This window comes from Rosa rugosa, chromosome 1 (genome assembly GCF_958449725.1).
Source record: "Rosa rugosa chromosome 1, drRosRugo1.1, whole genome shotgun sequence".
Classification (NCBI taxonomy): domain Eukaryota; kingdom Viridiplantae; phylum Streptophyta; class Magnoliopsida; order Rosales; family Rosaceae; genus Rosa; species Rosa rugosa.
In genome coordinates, this window is record NC_084820.1 from 19,699,178 (window position 1) to 19,723,324 (window position 24,147).

The 24,147-nt window shown below is 39.1% G+C and overlaps 1 protein-coding gene across 1 annotated transcript; it reads left to right on the forward strand.

Moving 5' to 3' along the window:
• The first annotated feature begins 1,814 nt into the window (after positions 1 to 1,814).
• LOC133727516 (rhamnogalacturonate lyase B-like) lies at positions 1,815 to 7,386 on the forward strand. The gene is made up of 16 exons (XM_062155110.1): positions 1,815 to 2,071; positions 2,221 to 2,344; positions 3,436 to 3,505; positions 3,680 to 3,798; positions 4,002 to 4,040; positions 4,143 to 4,268; positions 4,351 to 4,473; positions 4,604 to 4,910; positions 5,022 to 5,180; positions 5,407 to 5,513; positions 5,646 to 5,736; positions 6,084 to 6,225; positions 6,334 to 6,493; positions 6,615 to 6,731; positions 6,833 to 6,959; positions 7,084 to 7,386. The coding sequence occupies exons 2-16, from the start codon at positions 2,232 to 2,234 to the stop codon at positions 7,342 to 7,344; spliced, it is 2,061 nt and encodes a 686-aa protein (XP_062011094.1). The 5' UTR covers positions 1,815 to 2,071; positions 2,221 to 2,231; the 3' UTR covers positions 7,345 to 7,386.
• Positions 7,387 to 24,147: the final 16,761 nt, after the last annotated feature.

The following is a 24,147-nucleotide window of genomic DNA, read 5'->3' on the forward strand; positions in this document are numbered from 1 at the left end:
AGGCAAGAAAAAAGTAGTGGTTAAAATAAAAGTGTTTTCAGAGATCAAATGTCACGGGAGTGTGGGAGCGAGAAACTCAGGAATGTGTATGTGGCTCCCATGTCCGATGTGGTTTGGAGTCACATGACGAGGGTATAGCTAGCCAGATGGATTCTTTATCTAGATTTGTTCTTCTTGAATATAAACACTACTAATTAATTCTCCCATTTGGAATTTTTATTTTCCATGACGTGTGGAATATACTGTTGTTGGATTTTGGTCCCAAAATAGTGACTTAAGAAGGCGGGTATTGGAGAAAGTCTTGTATAGGGTTACCTTAAATGTCAAATAGTTGATAGGGCACACTCTAATTGTAGGGAGTCACATCTGTTATCGGTTCTACTACGAAATGAAAATTTTTCTACAAATCACTCTTATTTTCTCACACTAGGTTTAAAATTTGAGTTAACAATACTTCCATTTCATGATTGTTATATTTTAAACCTTGTCGTGATGAGTATCTTTTAAATGAAATTGTCAAAATTTTCTTAAAACTCTTAGTTATCATGTAGTATACTATGGTTAATAATTTTAAATGAAGTTAAAAACATGTTTACTAAGCTGAGAAGGGCACTTCCGTAGATGGTACGTGAAGAATGTAAAAGGGTAACAATTAAAATAGAGGGTAATTAATTACCTATAGTATTCTTCAACCGAGGGAAACGTGAAAGAAGAATTACGAATAAACTAGCTATGAGGTTTGTAAAAACCTAAGATTGAAGGAACTGTTAGGTAGCAGTCTTACATTAGATGAATATGGAGTGTACAAGAAATCGCTCTGGCCTCTGGCAAGGGAGACTTTCTAGCCTTATATTCCAAAGTGTAGTATAAAATTGAGTCCATGCTTTTCTAGTTATAGAATCTATATCTGTCCAAGTTGAATTCAAGCTATCTTGGATTAGTTCAATAGTGGGTTTAAAACTGAAAGTAGCGAAAGACATAAACATTGACCAACTCCCCTAATGGTTTAGAGACTCAATTCAAAGATGGGTGAATCCAGTATGTTTGAAAACAGAAAGGGTCACGCAATTTTTGCTTTTGGCGAAACTTCATGCACACATAGAATGATTTAGGAATCATTGAATCAATGAATGTCCACATTGATAATATTTTAGATTGTGTATATGAACGTACTATATAATTAATATTTTTTCCGTCACTTCTCAACTCCTTTTAATGATTTGATTTAAATTACCTAATACATTATGGAGGGGGTTTCCTATTTAGGATTTCATGGAGTGGGTAGTTTAGATCAAGAGCATCAAGGTGAATGATGATGTTGTGGTGATCTTTCCTAAAATACATTATACATTTTCTTAATTTTTTTTTTCAAAATTAAGACACGTAGTTCATCCATCTAGTTTTCTCTCTTCGGTTGTACCATCACCACATTTTAATTGTTAACTAGTTCTACTCTAGAAGTTCAACCTATTGAAGCCCCTTACTATACGTATAATATTTCATTTTCAATACTTCATTTTCAATACGGTATGCCGGTTCTAAAAAGTTTTGTGAAAATTTGTTGTTTTTTGGTCAAAATTTGGTATAACAGCACAAACCTCTCTGAAAAATTACTCCCAAATCCAAACATTTCAACCCTTTTAGTTTGTTAACTAATTTTTGAAAAATCGTCAAAGTTTGGCCCAAAATTGTCAAAAATTTCAGTTTACCTTCTCCTTCCTCTGCCCATGTCATATTTTCTGCAGGACAAAATTGCCCTCTTCACTTATTACATAACACAAAATTCAAGCAGGTGATTACAGGGATTTCAGAAACATAGTATATAAAATTTATTTTTCAACAAGAATGTAACACCATACAGGAAGCAGAGAACTGATCGGCCGCAGTTATATATATAACGTTCATATTTATATATGTCTGCACGTTTCAGAAGCCTTACGGATCCAAAAAGGAATTTATTGATGATCGAAAAAAGTACACATTCTAATAATATTTACTCTGTTTCTTTGTCCCCCTATTTAAGCTTTCTATTGCCTCCAAAAATTCAAGATCCTTTACAGGGAAACTTAAGGTATATTAGCCATTTTCTTTGGGAGCTTTGGCTGCTGAGATTTCAATGAAGTAATCCATACACCATGCTTAATTATCTTGTTTTATTAAATGCATGTTCTTTCTGTATATTTATATGAACATTAAGGAGCTTTTGTTCTGAATTTGCAGGGTGGACGAAAATGGAGAAGATGAGGAAATGGGGTTGGCTTCTGGGGTCATTAGCATCAATGCTTCTTCTGGTTTTGTTCTTGGCTGGTCATGGAACTTACGACGAGACGACGAGCCGAGTAAGGTTGGTCATCTGCTCTCCTTCTTCTCTTGCATACTTCCTCTGTTTCCTATGTTTCTGTCTTTCTTTTATCTCATGGTGATTGGTGAGGCAAAGCATGAGAAGAAAGAGAGAGATGGAGATAGAGAGAGAGGACATTGTGTCTTTAATGGTGAAGGTGAAAATCTATGTTACTTTAGCCTGGAGTAATAATCCGGGATGAAATCTGCTGTCCCCAAAAATACTGTGCCAAACCAGTCCCCATGCATTCATTGGTCCACAAAGAATAAAATATAGAACAAAAGATTAAGAAAACATTTTCTTAATCTTTATGGACCAATGAATGCATGGGGACAGGTTTGGCACAGTATTTTTGGGGACAGCAGATTTCATCCCTAATAATCCTGAGTTCTTTAACTGCTAGAAGAAGCAGAGTATTAATGAGCAGAGTCCCTCTCAAACATATTTCCTTTTTCTAGAATTGGAAAGTATTATTCCAATCTTACATGGGAAGTTAGGAACATCAATTAATTACATTTACCGGTGTTTTTTCATAGATATTTGATTTTCCATGATCTTGATAACTGAGAATATAGATGCATGCTCTGAATTTCACATATAATTCTGGGGTGCTTTTAATTTTTACTAGGTCTTCAGGTCTTCATCAACTTAATTATTCTGGTTCTTATTCAAGCTATCATTGCACCTATCTCTCTTGTTTTTTTCTGTCTCGTGAACCATAACTTTTAAGAGTTTGTAATTCTCTCTCTCTCTCTCTCTCTCTCTCTCTCTCTCTCTCTCATGTTGTGTTATTACTTCAATATTTGCATCACATAGGTTTGCTTTTGCCTTTTACTTTCTTGCACTCTTCCCAGAGGTCACGATTAGTACTAACAATTCACTGTATTCACATGACTACAGATGAATAATTGAAAAAAAAAAAAAAACTACAAGAAAACATGTGCTCATGAAGACATGGATGAGGGGACATTCATGCTTCTATGGTTAAGTTGATTTATAATTTAGATTGACCAATATACAAATAACAGGATATAAGCGAAATTTTTCGATGTATGCAACATGCTGAATTGACTGTACTCAATTTTTGATTGCAGACGATCACTAAGGAGCATAATTCCTCGGCGACAACAGGGGGTCAATTTACTAACAACGGACCCCAAGAGGGTAAACTATTATCCTGGTTTTAGTAATTTCCTTTTTTTTTTTTTCCAATATTAAAAAGAGTTGTCTAACTAATAAGTTAGAGCTATGACTTTTACAGTTTTGAGTAGCATTTATGAGTTGGAATAGAACCATGAGTATTGATTAGCTATTTAATTTGTGGGTTTCACTTTTTAGGTTGTTTTGGATAATGGCATTGTCAAAGTCATTTTCTCTAATCCGGGCGGATACGTTATTGGTATACAGTACAGAGGCCTTGACATACTTGAAATGGGGAATGAAGAAAATAATAGAGGGTAAGCCAACTACTTCCATGGTTATGGACCTTGTCCTTGACAATTGCGGATTTTTGTTTGATGAAATGCTCCAAAGAGTTTAGCAAGGCAACATGAGGGTTTTTTTTTTTTTCCAAGACTATTTGAAAGCATATGATGCACATCTCGTTCCAATTATTAAGAAATCCAAGTTTTTCTTTGACATATATGAAAACTTGCTGCAGGTACTGGGATGTGGTCTGGAAAAAGAATATAACTGACAAGTAAGCAATCAATTAATCCTTTTACTTCTCCACCTGAAATTAATTAAAACAATGTATTTACTTAGTTTTAGCAGCAAAATTAATAACATGGTTCAAGTGCAGACTAGAAGCAACAAAATTTAGGGTTATTACCGCGAGGCCAGACCAAGCAGAAATTTCCTTCCTAAGAACATATGATGTTTCCCTTGGTAACGGCACGAACACAATTCCCTTGACTGTAGATAAAAGGTGTGGTCTTAACACTTCTGAATCTAAATGGCAACAAAATCTGTAGTGTACAGTTAATCTTAACTATACTTTTTGGTTCCAGGTACATACTGCAGCGGGGTGGTTCTGGTTTCTATGCATATGGAATATTCGAGCGCCTTGATGGGTGGCCGGCAGTACAGGATATGGATCAAATTAGAATGGTTTACAAGCTTGAACAAGCCAAGTAAGTAGAAAAAGCAAACATTATTAAGTACCCGACAGTTTTTAGAGTTCGACACAGTGAGTATCTAAAAATTGCTTGTGAAATGAAACTCAATCACTTGTGTTTTACATTTCTTATTATCAATGGTCAGATTTCATTATATGGCGTTATCAGACACCAGGCAAAGAAGCATGCCAACAGCAGCAGACCGTGGTCGTGGTCAGAAACTTGCGTATAAAGAAGCTTGTCTTTTGACTAATCCAAGCAATCCTGACTTTAGAGGAGAGGTAGATGACAAGTACCAGTACTCAATCGAGGACAAAGATAACAAAGTTCATGGTTGGATTAGTACTGATGAATCTGTGGGATTCTGGATGATCACACCCAGCGACGAATTTCGTACAGGAGGCCCCTTTAAGCAGGACCTCACCTCCCATGTTGGTCCAACCACCCTCTCAGTAAGTACTGAGTACACCGGTCTAGCTAGTTTCTTTCATCATGTTCCTTTGTGATTCTGATCCAAATCAGTTTCTAAATCTTAGATTTTTCTCATATGCACATTGATACAGATGTTTGTTAGTACTCATTATGCTGGGAAGGAACTTCAGATCAAATTTGAAGAAGGTGAGGCATGGAAAAAGGTTTTTGGGCCTGTCTTTGTGTATCTTAATTCGGCTCCAAGCTCAAAGAATTCCATCCGTATACTTTGGAATGATGCTAAAAAGCAGGTAATAATAACAATCTTAGAACATCTCGTTCATGTTTAATTTATCACTATGTTGAAGTTCAACTAAACTGTCCAGTATCATTTGATTTGGTGATATTAGTCTCTCCTCTATAAATAGAAAGTTCTGAGTTCGACATACAAACTAAATGTTTTGTACCGTCAGTTGTTTATAAATAAATAAATAAATTTGAATAGACAAATGACCATACCCTAAAAATTCTTATTAGATGCTTAAAGAAGTCAAGAACTGGCCGTATAATTTCACTCAATCCGAGGACTTTCCTTCTTCCCATCAACGGGGATCAGTTTTGGGCCAATTACTAATACATGATCGGTATGTAACTCTAATGCTATAGACATAGTGCATTTACGCTCATATCCAAGTTCAATTTCTCAATCAAATTTATTCGATTAACACGTAAAGTAAATCTACATATACGATAAAGTTTTTTTATTTTTATTTTAGGTACATCAATGAGAGCCTTTTCCCAGCAAGTTCTGCTCATGTGGGATTGGCTGCACTCGGAGAAGTGGGATCATGGCAAAGGGAAAACAAGGTAATTTCTTACACCAGAATCCATTTGATAATGTGCATTTTGGTTATTTGATCTTGTTTGATCATATCTAAAAGTATCAAAAGAAAAGAAGAATGAAATTCACACTCCCAAATTTGGAATCTATACTCATATTTTCCTCTTTTAGAATGAAATTCACTCTCTCAAATATTTGTCTTCATAAAATGACAAAATTTAAGATATTAGATAAAGAAACATGGAGTATGAACTGTGAAATAGAATGTGAATTTCACTCCCCAAAGGAAAAGGAAAAAAGTAGATTATACCTAAAAGCATCAAGATGAAATATATTATAAATTTTTTATTTATTTGCTACATTGAATTTTCAGGGTTATCAATTTTGGAATCAAGCTGACGAAGAAGGTAGATTCATTATCAAAAATGTTCGACCCGGAAACTATAGTTTTTATGCATGGGTTCCTGGCATTGTTGGGGATTACAAATATGAGGCTGATATTACAATTACTCCAGGTAATTACGCGATCTTTTTGGCTTAACATTTTTTTTAAGAATAAAAGAAACAAGATAGTCCTGCTACCAAAAAAACTAATTAGTAATTAACATATGTACTTACTCTAGGGTCTAATATCAAATTGGACAATCTTACTTACGAACCTCCAAGAAATGGTCCTACTTTGTGGGAAATTGGCATCCCTGATCGCACTGCTGCCGAATTCTACGTACCAGATCCTTATCCAACTCTTTTGAACAATTTATACACCCAGAATCACTCAGAAAAGTAAGTTCTCATATACCTAACAATCGGTGCACTAAACTGTTTTAGTGTGTTAATCTATGAGCTATATTTCTCATTCTGCTACAACTAATTGCTTACTGTAAATGGATACTATCACAAATAGTTTTAGGCAATACGGGTTGTGGGCACGTTATGGAGAGCGATACCCTCATAATGATCTTGTGTACACCGTAGCTATCAACAATTACCATGATGATTGGTTCTATGCTCAAGTGACCAGGTACTTGCTTTACCTATAATCTTGCAACATTGCCTTTACATCATTAGTTATGTACTTATGTATTATCAAGTTAGTGTAATTTACTAATATGTATCTGGCAGAAATACTGGAAATGAAACCTATGTAGGCACGACGTGGCAAATTCTATTTGAACTTCATAATGTCACAAATCCAGGAAATTATACACTCCAATTGGCATTGGCCTCAGCAAACAATGCAGAATTGCAGGTAATGTATACTTGTATTAACCAAGTATTCGATATTTAATCGTATTATATAAGTCTGACCAAATTTACTCTTTTCAATTAATACTAAAATTTCCAACTAATTATTGACATCGACTTTTAATTAGGTTCGAATTAACAACAAGAGCGATGAGCAACCTCATTTTTCATCAAAGTTAATAGGAGGGGACAATGCGATAGCAAGACATGGAATTCATGGTTTGTACTGGTTGTTTAGTGTTGAGATACCAAGCTCGCTACTAAAAGAAGGAATCAACACCGTCTACCTTACGCAAGCGAGAGGTGGTGAAACTTTCCAAGGAGTCATGTATGACTACATCAGACTAGAAGCACCTTCATCACACACTGATTCACAAGTAGTGATATAGTGATATAGATGTTTCTTACACAGAATTCGACAACTCCATTATACAGTAGTTAGTCATATAAAAATTAACCATATATTTCTTATATGATAAAATGATGAATACAAAATTGTTGAAGGAATTAATTCTTCTTCAAAACATGATATTGTATAAGATTCTCCATTCTAACAAAGTGGAATTCAAAAAAGCTCCTTAGCCCCTTTAGAGATTTCAATAAGTAGAACACTGTATTAACATCAATTTTCTTAAAATTGCTATTGGTAGGCAAGCAGCGAAGAAAAACCAAGCGCCTACGTGGATGTGGAGGTTTTATTTTATTTTATTTTTATTATACAACATACAAATAAGTGAAAGTGTGAAACTAAAACCTAAAACTAATATCCTTTTCCTTTTCTTTTGAATTTATATTACCTAGTTCTTTAATTTCACTTTTGTATAGAACGGCTTATACGTCATATTTGTAAAAACCGGAGTTCATGTCGACTCTCTCCCCGAGTCTGTCATGAAAGAGTTTTCACTCGCGACTATCTAAAGATAATGACGGCGCTATACCTACGACTAGAAAGGAGGGATCTTCCTTCTTCTCTGATCGTCTTTAGGGTGACGGTGGTGGTTTTCGTCTTCGTTGTTCTGTTTTGCCTTTTGGTGTGGATTGGAGGCGATCTTTTTCTATGGTACAATGATGGTTCTTCTGTACCCGATCTGAGTTTGGATCGGTCTTGGCTTCTTGGGGTTCCGGATCGGCTTCGAGCTTCTGCCTCGGACGACGATTTTGGAAGCCAGAGGATGGTGGAGGCGGAGCTGTGGGAGTGTCGGGCCGCAGCGGTGGTGGTCTTGCCTCTGTGAGTCGGTCGTGGGCTCCTACTCGTGGCGGCAGCAACGATGATGAAGGCTGGCGTGGTTTTCTGCAGATTCTGATGAGTGGAGTGCAATCTGTTGGCTTTAGTGGCGGTGGAGGTGGTGCTGCTTGTCTATCTTCTTTCGTCGACGTGGGCACGGCGGTACGTGGGATCATGGCTGCGGTGGCGATTCTGCTGTGGAGGTGGCCAACATCCCACTTAGGCTTTGTCTAAGTTGGGCTTCTTGGCTTTGGTTACTCTGTCCTGGGCTTATGAGCAAGGTTTGTTCTGGGCTTTTTGGGCTTGGGTCTTTAAGGCTCTTGTAATCTTGGTCAAAATTTCTTTTTGTTGACAGGAATTATGACAATTTTTTTTTTTTTTTTTGAGAGAATAGGGCGCAAAGAAACCAGAAGGTTTGTTATCAATTTTTTTAGTCCTCTTCGGGACTTCTAGGTTTCTTTGTCTGGCTAATCTAAAAAAGTGGGTGTGATAGGGGTGTGATGAGTAGTGTACTCTAGATAATGGCTCATCAAGGGCGGGTTATTATTGTACTGCTTGCTGAACTATTAAAGAGTGACCGACCTTATGCAACTAAAAAAAAAAAAAAAACTAAAACTATAGTTATTGTTTTAGGAAAACTGAAATTGGGAGTGAATTTAGTTGTGCTTTCATTAATAATAAGGGTCTCTTTATATAGAGGATTACAAGCATAGAATCAGAGTTGTACATAGAAAGGTAATCGTACAATGATTGGATATCTACAAATATCTCCGAGAAGATCTCTAATATAAACCCTATTACAAGTTGCACAAGTAACTTAGAGTTTGGGCCAGACACATATTCTAGATTTACTTGAACACTCCCCCTTGTGTCGCCCAAACGTAGTGCTCCTCTCGTTGCCTCGTCAAAAACCTTGTCGATTAACAAAAACCCAGTGGGACAAAAATAACTTCTGTCGAAGGAGAAAAAGAGTACAACACACCCTTCACGTTTCGAGACCATACATGTAGACATCTCCTCCTGATGTTTGCATCTCCCCCTAATGACTACGGTCATAGAAGTTCGGATAACTTCCGCAAACGATGCTACCAACATGTTTCTCGAAAGTGGAATTAGCCGATGACTTAGTAACAAGTCTGCCATACTGTAGATTGAACCTAGTTCACTTTGATCTTGAGAGTCTGTTGTTGCTGATTATGCTTGGTGTCGTCGCTTTTGATGTAGCCTTACTTTATTTGTTCAATGCAAGCGGCATTATCCTCATAAATGCTCGTAGGCTTATCTGTGGTAGACTTCAAACCACAATTGTTTTGAACATGTGTAATTATGGATCCAATCCACATACATTCATGAACTACTTCATGAAGAGTAATAAACTCTGCATGGATCGAAGATATAGCGACTGGGGTCTATTTAGTAGACCTCCAAGATATCAAGGTCTTACCCATGGTGAACACATAACCAGTTTGGGAACGACCTTTGTGTGAGTAAGAGAGATACCCAATATTAGCAAAACCTTCCAAAACACTTATGTCATTTTGGGATGGGGAAAGCTATGTCAGAGAGATACCCAGTGTGAGTCCAATGATGTCGTGTTGGCGCAGAGCTATATCTAGCTAACAAGTTCACGGCAAATGAGATGTTCGGTCTTGTGTATTAGGGTAAGTACAATAATGCGCCTTTTGTACTTAAGTAGGGCACTTCTGTCTTTAGCACATCTTTGTCATCATCCTTCGGACGAAGAGGATCCTTTTTAGGATAAGACAACGGACGATCATGGGTGTGTTTGAAGGTTTGACCTTGTCAAAATGCCTAAGCATTCATCAACACGATGCTTAAGTTCCAAACCGAGACATAATCGTGTTCTCCCAAGATTCTTCATCTCAAACTCAGATTTCAAGTGTTCAGCGGTTTCCCTTAACTCTTTGAGGGCTTCTAATGAACATCATGTCACTAATATGAACCATGATAGAATCCGGAACTTGTTATGAAAACGCGCGGGTATTTACATATTCCTTTCCCAATCAAGTAGTCACTTAGTGAGCATTTCAACCTTATTGCAAACGCTCTCCATGGTCTAGAGCCTCTTGACTTGGGTAAATGAAGTTCACCATGAGACTTCATGTATATTCCATATCTGGATCCCCATAAAGATACGTAGTGACCACATTCGTAAGCTGCATGTTCAGTTATTCGAAAATTACCAAACTGACAGGGTAGTAGAGTGTAATGACATCTATTACGAGAGAATATATCTCATCGTAGTCGATTCCAGGGCATTTTGTGAGAAGCTTTGGGCCATAAGGCGAGATTACCGGTCATCTCCTTTTCTCATCACGCTTTCTAATAAAAACCCATTAGTCAACATGTTTTATGTAGGAGGTGTTGGCATCAGTGGCTCGAAAAACCTTCCTCTTCGTTACAGAATCCAACTTAAGCTGGATCACATCTTTCCATTTAGGCCAAATTTCTCTACGTTGGCATTCATTCATCAACGGAGCGTGGTTTGATATCATCAGACTCAATAAACTCATGCGCGACTACATCACCAATCATGATGGAGTTTCTATCCTACGTCTCATGTATACTAGTGTAATTATCAGAGAGTTCTATATTCTCAATAATAGGTTCTGACGTTGAGGTGTCCCCTAACGATAACCATAATCTGGAAGGTTCTCATGAGACGGATTTTGAGTGTCGATGATCAAAGATTGAGTTATGCCAAAGTATCCTTCGAACCCACGGGCCTCCCACGCATCCTAGCTGGGGCCGTGGTCTGTAACGCCAGAGTATCACTCTCTATGGCGTTGGCGCCATGCCTACCTCCGTGTAGGGTGACGCTACGTCCTCTCCTAGGGACGTCCATCCTTGCAGGCATATTTGCAGCAGATATGTGTGATTTCGTCACTTTAGCGGGAATTGAGATGAGACATAGTAGGGACAGACCACGACAATTCTTGTCGTTCCTGTTGAACATCCATGTTCTTATCTCCTCCTAACGACAGGAAGACTGTCTTATCAAAGTGACAATCCGCAAGACATGCGGTAAAGAGATCGCCTAGCAAGGGTATTAAGTGGCGGACGATTGTTGGAGTCTCATATCCAACGCATTTGCCCATTCGTCTTTGAGGACCCATCATCGTGCGCTATGGTGGCGCAATTGGCACATAAATGATACACTCAAATATGCGTAAGTACGAGATACTTGTACCCAGTCACTAGCTGTAACGCAAAGATTGTTTGAGTGGCGGTGGGCTGCAGATGAATTAGCATAGCTGCATGCGATATTGCATCACCCCAAGCGGATATAGGGAGATTGGTGCGTACTACCAATGTCCGGGCTACCATCATAGTTGTTTCCGCGAGACCATTTGGGTGTGTACATGAGAATATGACATGCAATAATCATCGAAAATCTTCGATGTAAACTCTCTAGCATTGTCAAGTCCGATTGACTGAATGGGATGATCCAGGGAGTGAGCCCGTTGTCATATGATATGTGCTAGGAGTGTAGTATAAGTAGCATGACAAGTGGACAATGACACAACACGTGACCAACATGTTTGCTTATCAACCAACGTCATGAAATATTTAAACGTCCGCAAGTTGGTTGAATCAGTCCACATAATCCCCTTGGATTGTTTCTTATTCTTTGTAAGAACAAAATGAGTATTTTCGTATCCTTTGCATAGGACGGTCTCGATCCTAATTTCCATAAGGAACATGCTTTGCAAAATGAGCGAGGGGCATTGGAAGCAACCAATGAGGATTTGGGTAGGGCCTCAGCGTTTGAAGTGCTATTTAAAGCAAATTTTGTGACTACATCACCCATCATGGCGTCATAACCATGGGAAGTGGCATCCATGATGTCATGGCCATGGGAATTGGCATCCATGGCGTCATGGCCATGGGTGGTGCCTACTATGGTGTCATCAAGGGGGACGGTGGCGGACCAAGGCAGGCAGTGGAAGGCTGCGGCAGCTGTCACACTTAGTCCTGGAATCAATCTTTGATTCTTGCTCCGTTTCGCTCGAAAGAATGGATGTCCGTGTGAAGTCTTTAGTAGACAGATCATCATATCATGATTAGGATGACCTATCCTGTCGTGACAAAGCCAATATGTGTCTAAATCCAAGAGATATTTTCTCATAACTTTATTGGATTTAATAGCTCTAATAGTGGTGACATAAAATCCACTAGAGAGACACATACGTTTCTCTAAGATGCGTATTTCGTAATGATTAGAGGTAGTGCAAAAGAACTCTTTTCCGTTTTCTTCATGCGTTTTGCATGGAATCCGTTGAATCGAATAGCTCAATAGGGTTCGATTTGACCTAGGAGCGTAGAGAGTTTATGTGACAGTAATCAAGATGCCATTTGGCAAGCAAAATTTGGGCTATTCCATGTCCTTGAAATAATCCTGATGGCCCAGCCATCGTAATCACAAAGTAACATGCTCAGAATTAAAATGGAGTCATAATGAAAAGAACTCGAAATTTTATTCATAAGCCAACGGAGGACATCATTATTCTTAACCATTAAGAGAGTCTAATCCAAGTACTAGCTAATGCAAAACAATGATAGTCGTTTTACTTCTTTCGGTAACTCCAACATAAATATGACCAGGTGAGTAGAGCGATGTAGGAGGAACAAAGCTCGCTTAAGTACCACTTATCTCAAAACCTTCTTAGACATCATACTCATTTTCGATGAGTCTATGTGAAGAAAAGCTAAACCAATTGCATTTACTACAAAGTATATGGCAATTGCCTATTACATCTCTTGGAAAAATAAAGACTTAGACAGAATTGGCGATCTATTGATCCCAGCCAAATTTGTAGTCTTCAACCTTTCACTCTAGATCACCTTCTTGATCTTCTTGTTCCATATAGTGAGCTTTTCTTGCTTCACAATATGCTTTATAGGCAGTGACAACATCTTCACGAGCTCTACAAATGTGTGCCCAATGACCGAATAAACCACATTGAGAACATACATCTCTGTGCTCAAACTCCATTGATTGAGGCGCTTTGAAAGCGTTATTTGGATGGCTCTTAGTGTTGGTGGCCCAGCAACTTGGCCAGAAGCGTTGCCTCCCTCTCTCTTTCCACGTTGACCTCTTCGGTTTCGTGTTCGCCTATTTTGGCTGTTACCTTCCTCATTAGAGTGAGAATATGGACCAAAACGTCCAGAAATGTCCCTAGATTTAGGGTTTCACTCTTGGCGCCCACCATTAGGGGCGCGACTATAATTGGACTCCGGAATATGTTATGTTCCCATGGGCCTCGAATTATAGTTCTTCACAAGGATGTTGTCATACTTTTTAGCAACATTCATAGCTCCAATGAGCTCATGAAATCTTGTGACCGTCCTGCAGTAACATCAATTCGATAGTTCTTAGCAACCATCAAAGTGGAGACGGAGAAGGTAGAGAGAGTCATCTCGATCAACATCACATCTGTGATAACTTTTCCACAGAATTCCATCAAGGATTTAATGCGAATTTCTTTCGAGTTGTAGCCAAGAACAGTCTTGAAATCACATAAGCGGAGGCTATGCCATCTCACTTCTAGGTCAGGAAGCAGGGAGTCATGGACGTTGCCAAATCTTTTTTCGAGTGAGACCCACAGCCTTCTGGGGTCTTCTTCATTCATATACTCGTACTGGAGCGAATCATCCATATGAAGAGTCATTAGGATGATGGCTTTCGCCTTTTTTGCCTCCAAGGCTGCTCTATTTGCTTCCAAAGCTTGAGCTTGCTCAATAGTTAGCACGTCTTGGCTAGGCTCAAGAATCGTATCCAGGATTCCTTCGGCCTTAAGATGCTGGCGGACATCACGAACCCACTTGTTATATCCAGAGCCAGTTGTTCCCAAGAGGTACTGAATTAGATCGAAACAATGACGTAAGTGGTTGATCATAAGTTCTCTACAAACTCTAAGTTTGGAGATCTCAACAAGCTCCAAGCTTGGAGATAGCACGAACCCCAGAGTTCGGCTTAATTAGGTCTCCCCTATGAAGAAGAAAACGGGGTAGAAGAAGGGAGGTTGCTATCTCCCCTATGGAGATAGCACAAACCCCCACGGTTCGGCTTAATTAGGTCTCCCCTATGACGAAGAAAACGAGGTACAAGAAGGGAGGTTGCAAGTGCCCGAAGAAAAAGAAGAGAAAAGGAACAAAAACTCTAAAAATGGGAACTTTAAAACGTACCTCCAATTAGGGTTTTCGGTGTGGCAGTGGTGTGGCCTGGTGTGGCAGCTGTGTGGCACGCTGTGGCAGCAGTTTGGCACGGTGTGGCAACAGCGTGGCAACGAGCAGTGGCGCGCGGGATGGTGGGGCGGTGGTGGGATGAGGTGACGCACAGCAGGAAGAAGGCTAACGCGGGCTAGGTGCGGCGATCTAGGGATTTAGGATTTTTGGTTTTTGAGATTCCAGGGTTAGGGCATCGTGCTGATAACGTATTTTCGGAAAACTGAAATTGGGAGAGAATTGAGTCGTGCTTTCATTGATAATAAGGGTCTCTTTATATAGAGGATTACAAGCATAGAATCAGAGTTGTACATAGAAAGGTAATCGTACAATGATTGGATATCTATGAATATCTCCGAGAATATCTCTAACATAAACCCTATTACAACTTGCACAAGTAACCTAGAGTTTGGCCCAGACACATATTATTGATTTACTTGAAAAGTTACTAGCCTAATTGATCAAAAAAATAGAAAAAATTAAGTATATAATGAGTATTTATTAATTAAAAAGTCATTTTTAAGTATTTAACCAAATAAGAAAGATCTTTTGAACACTTTTTAAAACCCAACTTGCTTAGGCGTTGTCGAGAAATTCTTCATTGGTCCTGTCAGTCCACATGGCAATCTGACATGGTTTGATGTTTCAATTAAATATTGACACGTGGATTTGCTAAAATTAATTAAAACATAAACTCAACTTTTCCATTTTTTTGTGAAGTAACCTTTATGGGTCTTCTTTGCCATGAGAAGCTGTTTGGGACTTCTCTCTCTCTCTCTCTCTCTCTCTCTCTCTCTCCCCCCGTATAAAAGACCAACTTTTTTATTTTTATTTTTTTTATCATATATGGGCATCTGGACCATTCAGTTTTTAGGTCTACTATGTAAATTTTAAGCCAAATTGATCATTGTTAAGACATTCAAAACTGTGATTTACAATTACAAACATGAACGGTTCAAGTTGGACAGATTTTGTTCGTCCATTGATTTGATCTAGTTCAGTACCTTAACGATTATCAATTTGGCTGAAAATTTGAGATGTGATCTATACATGGAGTTTTAAGAACTGAACGGTCAAGATCTCAATATATATAACATATTTATATGTCACACACCCATACACCAAAATGCGTGAGATTCTTCATATTCAGGGAGGCCAATGCGTCAACCAGATTGGAGCCAAGGTCTGGGAGGTTGTCTACGCCAAACACGACATTAACCCCACCGAACGCAACACCAACGACTCCAGCTCCAACTTTAGAGAGTCAACGTCTACTACAACAAAACCAGTGGCGGAAGGTATGGTCCACGTGTCGTCATCTTGGATATGAAGCCAGGAACCATGGACAATGTTTGATCACGGTCAGATCTTTTGTCCTGATAACTTCGTCTTCGATCAGTATGGTGCAGGAAACAACTGAGCGAAAGATCACTACATTGAATGTGGTGTGCACGGGGGTAGAGAACGACCATTGCCAATAGGGGTTGTCAAGTGCCAATTCTGCCCTACCTTTGCCATTAGAATGAAAATTGAGTGGTTGATCGAATCATTAGATCATAGGGTTGGGAAGTAATAGTATTAGAGTGGAAGGATCTGGTGATGAGGAAGAAGCGAGAAATAAAGTAACACAAAACCCAAAATGGTCTTTTGACAAATAGCTGAAATAATTCAAGTTTAGCAAATCCACATGTCAATATTTAATTGCAGCGTCAAAGCATGTCAGATTGCCATGTAGACTTACGAAACACTAAAAAATTTATCAGCGGCATCTAGGGCCTAAACGGGCCTAGACAACCTACAGTTAATTTTTAGAACATTGATTAACAGTATTATCAACATGAAAATCATGAAAATTATCTAAACAACAGTCATAATAAAACAGACCCCTATGTTATACATAAGAACCAGCTGTTCACCTGAAGATTGTGGACAATCAATTGCGCAAACTCTACTAAGGCATATGATTAACTAAAAGCGCTCGTCTGCAAAAACAACCTCCAGCTAAAAAGCTTTTCTTAGAATATTGGCCTCCTCCTCTAACAACTCATACTATTCAAATACCAATGTCCTTCACAAGACCTCCTCTTTTAAGTTGTAACAACTGTTCTAATTTTATTTATGTTTTTTAAATAACAAACAAGACAGACTACTATTCAGGTCTGGATGCTGTACTTGTGCTCGCTATCTTTAGTGGCGCTTATCATATTCCTTATGTCAAGGCCTATATATATGCTCCTTGGAGCTTTGTTCTAAGTGGGGTTCTCCCACTACTGCACTCAATGATGCAACAAGGGATTGTGTACCATTTGGTTGCCTGTTCCTTCGATCACTTGGTGGGTCTCACCTTTCTCTCTCTTCAACTGGTCTCTATGGTTGATTTCTTGGCAGAAGATGTTCTTTGTGTTTGAGGTGGTTTGAGTTCTAAGATTATTGTTTTTGTATATATCTGAAACTTTAGTAGCTGGGTACATCGGAATCGCCATCAGCCTCTTCAACGATCATTTGATCTGGTTGGATCTTGTTATTGATTGCTCTGTTCTTCACGGCGGCAGAGCAGTTTTCTTGTTAATGTTGTTGGTTTCTGTTTGGTTGACACTTTAAAATGACCTCGTTTATCATTAGCCCTTATTAATTTTATGTCATAAAATAATTAAAAAGTTAAATAAATTGAAACTGACTAGTTCCCGCCTAGGCTTCCGCTTAGGACCGTACGCCCTTTCCGCCTAGGACTGTACGCGCTAGTCCCTGGGTCACCACCCGACTAGTGTCTAGCATTTTTTAGAACCTTAAAAATACATTTTACAATGGGCTAATGATAAAAGAGGTCATTTTAAAGTGCCTTATTATAATTCAGTTAACACAAATGTCTCCATGATAATTCAGGTCACCTCTTAATAACCTGCCACTACAATTAAGCATAATTACTAAAGATGCCACTGGCTCCTCTCCCTCTCTCCCGTTATCTAATCCCATCTGAACCTGTCTCTCTCTCTCTAAATTTCTCTCCCAATTTGATAATGTGATTGTAATCGCCGCTATCTGAGTCACTGTTTCTGAATTCGTTGGGGTTTGATCGGACTAGGAGTTTATGACATCGCAGTGGCGATGGAGGAGAGGCTAGGTTAGGGTTTGAGTTTTCGGGAGCTATCTGCTCGAAATCGGTGACAATGGCGCCGAGGCTCGGTTTCAGCGATGCATCCGACTTCAAGTTCCTTCTCTTTCTAGTCAAGATTTACGACCTCATCGTGGTACTTGTCCACTTGATTGTTCTTTAATCTCGCCGTGAGATTCACGCTTTGGTTTTCAGATCAACGCATGATAGATTTCCGATTCATTCTTTTCACGATTCGGAAATTTTTTTCGCCATATAAGTAGTGGTGAGAGAAATGAACGGCGGCGGAGAGGGGCTCGCGGCTCCGGTGATGTTTGAAGTGGCGATGTTAGTGTTTGCTACTTATCCATTATCTATAGGATCTCTATAGTACTGTAGCTACTTGATTTCACCAAGAAAATCAAAACGTTTGATTAAGAAATCGAGGTCACCGCGCTCTCACGCTAAACACCAGAAACTAGTACTACTATCCTTTTCTTCTATATTTATGTTATTCACTTTGTTTTCTCTCTCTCATCGAGTTGATCTATTGATCGCCGGAACCACCGCCATCTCGAAATATTGAATTGCTGATATTCTGAGAGATAGACACAGAAAAATCCCGAAGCAAAATAGTTTGCTTCAGATCTTCGTCGTGTTGAGAGAGGTCAACCTTCGCTTAGAAACATCCAGCGCCTAGACCGCCTGAGCAGTTGCCGAGAAGTAAATGCCTAGACCAATTGCCTAGCCCAAAATCGTATAGGTGACCCAGCTCCTAGGCAGCCGCTTAGACCGTTTTTTAGGGTCTATCTGCGCAATATTTGAGGTAACATTTGGGGTAAAAAAAAAACATAAGTAAAAAAAAAATTTACAATAGTTCAGGTACCATTTGGAGTTTTTATTGAAAAAGACTATACCACATAGGCGACTTTAACATAAAAGTTGACGGGAAATACTATATTTGGTAATAACACAATACTTTAGGTACCATTTGGGGTAAAAGGGTCAGGATTAATGGACACACTATTTGACACAATTTTTTACACGTTATGTTAACCCTTAGATATTAACACATTCAATGGTCAAGATTAGTTATGGAAAATGACATGGTATTAAATTTCCTCCCAACAAAAACATAAAATTTGTTAAAAATTCTTTTCTAAAATAAAATAATAAGTCTAACAAGATATTAGAAAACAGAAAAACACGTTCAAAAAAAAAAAAATGAAAGATCAAAAGAGCAAGAACTCATTTTTTGAACAAGAATGCCATTTTCCATTCATTCTTTGGCAAAGTAATAAAAATGAAACAAATGGGAATTTCCTAAATATTGCGAACACAAGTTCTTCACAATTTTTTCTTTTTTATAAGAATTCTTTTGACAATCCATATTTTGGTACAGGAAATTTAAATCGTTTCATTACAAAATTGGTTTGTTGATCTTCTCCCAGATGTTGTTTATATCTGTGTGTATGTGTTCTCTGACTATTTACAATTCACAAAGCCTAAGAACAATTAAACCCAATCTCAAAACTTGAATCATGCAATAAAGAGAAACCTACAACCATAATTTTGATGGATATGGTTTTCTAATTGTTCTCTAACCTGAAACTGAGAATCAAAATTGTGGTGATCAATCATCTTCTTTCTCCCTCTCTACTTATTGTGGTTTTCTTGGCTTTATGTTCAATGCGAGATTCCTCCATGAATGTTTTTGGGTTATTCTTTATTTTCTTTTGATGTACTAAACAACTGGTTTATCAATCTTCCACTTAACAAGAATCTGAGATCGTGTTATGTTGTTCTTGTGTTTTTTTTCTTTGTTCTTTTTGATTGTATTCTCAGTTCTTAATCATTTTTTGTTAAACCTTTTATTTTATTTTTGTTTTTACAAAAGTTTTGCGTTATTTTATTTTATTTTTTGTTAAGAATAAATTTTATGCCAAGTCATTTGTCATAATTAATCATGACCATTAAATGTCTTTATATCTGAGGGCTCAAATGAAGTGTCAAAAAGTGTGTCAAATAATGTGTCCATTAATCCTGACCCAAAAAAAATATGTATGTATCAAAAAATACTTTTTGCAATAGTTCAAGGTTCAAGTACCATTTGGAGTTTTTACCCTCGATCTCTATAATATAAGTTCTTGTTGCTTGTCAAAAAAGAAAACAACAACTACTATTGAGGTCTTTCTTTTTTTAAATATCCACCAATTTAAACAAAACCTCCTCTCTGTAGGTTTGTAAATACAGTTCAGATTTTATGCCTTCTTATAGATATCCAGTGCACCTTCTAATAGGAGTAACCACCTCTCCCTTGTTGTACGTACGTAGTAGCTCTGTTCTCTATTTTCCCGCCGTCAAATAAAATACCATCTGCTCTGTGGTGGCGTCCATTCCAAGCTTTCTTTATCACCACCCTTTCTAATCTCCGGTAGTAAAGATATTATAGCCCTCTCGATTGGATTTTAGTTAGTTTTTTGCTTTAACCTACAAATACATGCTTTTATTTGCGTAATGTTGTACGCTCTCCTCAGGTGTTATCATTTTACGTATCTTGAGGTGGTTGGAAATGGAGAAGGCAGATCGTCGGAGCTTGAGTCATTGGGGTTTGCTTGTTGGGACATTAGCAGCAATGCTTGTTCTGGTTGTTTGCCTGGTTGGTGAAAAAAAATACGAGAAGACCACCCTACAATTAAGGTTTGTCATCTGCTCTCTTTCTTCCCTTGCAAACTGGCCAAAACATTTGTTCAAATTGGCTTTCTGACTAATAATTGTGAATATATACCTGACTAGTAGACATACCTGAACTAATTAACAAAATATTTATGAAACGTGAAATTCAGAAAATTACTTCCGAATTGGATATGGAAGTTGAAGACCATTCCGAGAATTAAGAACTTTCTTTGGCGTGCTTGCCATGGAATTCTTCCAACAAAGGGAACTCTCACTAGAAGACACATTGCCACCTCTGCTGAGTGTCATATGTGTTCGCATCATGATGAGTCAATTGAACACTCCCTCCTGACTTGTCCCTGGATTGTAAGTGCTTGGTTTGCTCATCCTTTCTCTTATAAAGTCCCTCTCCAAACCATTACTTCTTTTGACAGATGGTTATTCTCTGTGAGTCAATTAGAGAAATCGAGTGACTTTGCTACGCACATATCTTTCTTTCTCTGGCGATGTTGGAAACATAGATGTGATTGTCTATATAAACATATTCCTCTAGACCCTATCAGGATTGCTTTGTCTTCTTATCATGCAGCAAATGAGTTTATTGCAGCAACCAAGCCTGGGATTCCCATTCCAAGACAATTGTAACGTCTTACTCAGTCTCTTCCTTGCCTCTCAAGATGGATTCCACCTCCTATGAATGCCATTCGAATAAATACTGATGCATCATGGTTCAAAGACTCTCTTTTATGTGGAATAGCAGCTATTGCTCGTGATTCGAATGGTCGGTTAGTTGCGGGCAGAGCAATAAAGACGATGGCCCCTTCTGCAATGGCTGCAGAAGCTTTGGCTATTAGAGAAGCTATGCATCTTGCCAACACTTTCCCGTTGCAGGATATTTTCATTTCTTCTGACTCTCAAGATATTATCAACTCTCTTAGACATAATAGCCCTGCTTCGGATTGGACAGCAACTAATATTCTCTCTCAAGTCCGGTATCTCCTTTCAACCCGACATTTTAACTGGTCGTGGACCAGTAGAAAGGCAAACAAAGCAGCACATATTGTTGCTTCGTTAGTCTATAGTGGGAGGTGTCCTCCTAACTGGGTTTAGCACCCTCCTTCTCCCTTAGCTGCAGTTCTTGTTTTTGACGGTTTACCTCGTCCTCCTCACTTGTAGAGGCTGTTGTTTGTGTCTTTCTTTTTGTTGTTTCTCTCAAGGGTTCTTTTTCCCCTTATGTTTTTTAATGATATTCCCCTTTGCCAAAAAAAAAAAAAAAAAAAAAAAAAAAAAACAAAGATTACATTTGTGCATGTATCAAATGGGATCAGAACAGTCTAAGAGTGTATGTGTAGTTGTGTACTTAATAGCAATTATGCTATTTGGACACGTTCGGACTCATGCATCAACACCTAGCAGGCAATAAATATTTGATTGAGAACACGCATATAAGCAAAGTTGCGTATGAGAGAAGGACTTGGCTTTTCTTTCCTTTCTCGAGGTGGTTTGCTGCGAGTCTGTTTTGCTTCGGGTCACCGAGAGATGTTGGTGCCGGGAGGGTTCGACTGTTGCTTCGTAATTATAGCCATAAGGGGCTTTGAGGACATTGCAATCTAGGGGCATATCCACAGTTTTATCTATTTATTTTGCAAAAGTGCTGGTTGGAAGACGAAGTCGCTACCGGGAGATAGGATTATTGTTGGGATGGTTGGTACTAAGACCAAGAGGGATTGGTCACCGAGTTACAATATCGAGAGCTGCCATGCCGAGAGTTGGGGTGGTGGCGAGACCGAGATCACTCCAACTCGGTTGCAGACTTTGGGTGCCGAGATCACTTCCTTCTCTCCCCTTTTTTTTTTTTTTTGATTCGCTGTTGAATTCAACCATACTGGAGTTTTAGGCCTTTACTCGACCAAGGAGAGGAAAATGGGTCAGCGAGAGCGATAGAAGCTTTACTGAGATCAATGTAATACGTTCACACAAGCATAAGCGGGATAAGTTAGCGAGAGCAAGATGGGTTGGCGAGGCCGACATTGGTCGAGCCACCAAGATGGGTCAGCGAGGTCCAAATGGGTCAAGGTACAGGTTCCGACACTGAGACCCATCGCAAGTCTTTCTGGATATTTCGAGACCAAGAGCGAGGTCAATTGCAGGGGACCGAGAGCGATAATGGAGAAGACCGAGAGGGATAGCGGAGAGCCCGAGTCCGAGTCCGAGTCCGATTTTGCACCTCTAGAACTTGTCTTGAACCCAAGTCTGGAATTTTAATCGAATGACAATAGTGGCGGCGCGTGAGTGCGTGAATTCACTCCGGTGGAACTAATACACCCCGGAAGAAGATTGAAGTCCCCCGGTCGCGACCATTTTTATAGTTGTTCTCCGGAATAAAACTGGAGGCCAGCTTGATTCTCGCAAATGTGACTAATCAGAGAAGGGGAGTTTCAGGTGATTAGTTTAGGGTGTAGAGAGAAGATTTGGGGGCTGCCCAAATCAGTTTGGTTGTGCTATTGGCGAAGCTCCGGTTGAGATGGAAGGGCGATGCCGGCGAGGGAACTGTTTGAACCCAAAATAAATATTTTTCCCGACGAAGGGGGACTCGAAGAGAACCGGGCCAATATCTGTGGCCTAAGCTATATATTTTCGATAAGTGTGAAATATATGATTTAGAGGCTCAATAAAGCCTACTTGGAGGCCAAGCAATCTTGAAGCGAATCTGTTGGATATTCATTGATTTACTATTAATTATCAAATATTTGATAATTAAGGAGATTTGTTTGCTTGATTACGTCCAAGAAAGGAGGAGGTTGACGTGCAAGCTGCCGCTAGTAATTGAAAATAGTTGGTCTACATTAAAGGTCTGTAGTGGATGTGGGCTAGCCTCACTGTGGATAGCGAATACGTTCGCAATTAAAACATTCGCGAAAGGATAGCGAAGCTGGCATCAAGATTACACATATATTCCTACTATTGATTACAATGGGTAAATTAAGGAAGGGATATAATGGACATACGTGAAGCATGGCGCAAGAATCAAGGTTACACTAACATATTTCAATCAAGTCTTGCTCGCGAACGTTAAAGAAGGCTTGCCCAAGATGTATATACAAGTTAATTATATATGCAAGCTGCATGGCTGATTACGTGGGCTACATATATACATATGCATGCAAGTAAGTAATCAATGATTGTATAGGTAAGGACATAATTATCCTTAATTGTTTTCACAAGGACAGACGTGCATGCCCAGAAGTTGTCTCCAAGAGGTAATTAATCCTTGCCTATATTCTAACCATGTACAGAGGCAAATCTGGATATCATAACTATTAAGTGTTTTGATTTGATTTAAAGGCCAATAACTGTGGCCTAAAATATAGTATTGCATTCCTATTTGGAAGGAGAATCTGCAAGCTGCCTATATATAGAGGCTAAGGCGATAGAACAAAAGGACAACTCTTCAATCAACTAATCTCAACGATTATCAAAGTCTCTCCGGAGCAACTCAGTTGCAACCCAGCGAAGCAAGGGTAACGCCCTCGCAACCCAGCGAAGCTAAAGTCACGCTTTAGCAAAACCTGTGCTTTCTCCTACTTCCCGGTGATTGCTCTGCTCAATCTACAATATTGAGTATCGACTCGGTGACGCGAAGAGATCACACCACAAGCCCTTATCCGTAAGGCAAGAAGTCCTTTTCCGAAAGGCAGAGAAAAGAACCTTGTGACTAGGTTGGTGCTCTCCTCGTCCACAACGTTTGGTAAGAAGTCAGGTCAAGGGACTCCCCCGACGACTGCACCCCATGATGCTGGCACGCCCGCGCAATCACAACAGTAAAAGAGACGGTTTGCACACCAAGCTGGTTTTGGAGCCAAACAGGAACTGTGCCAACTGTTCGAGCCTTGAGATTGGAGTGAGCTTCGATTTGGGTTCGAGGCCAGAGTGAAGAATGGGTGGGGTCGT

Coding starts and splice junctions, on each gene's coding strand:
- LOC133727516 (XM_062155110.1), top strand. CDS start 2,232: ATGGAGAAGATGAGGAAATGGGGTTGGCTTCTGGGGTCATTAGCATCA. Junction 5,514..5,645: donor CAATTACTAATACATGATCG/GTATGTAACTCT, acceptor TTTTTATTTTAG/GTACATCAATGAGAGCCTTT. Junction 6,960..7,083: donor CAAACAATGCAGAATTGCAG/GTAATGTATACT, acceptor ACTTTTAATTAG/GTTCGAATTAACAACAAGAG.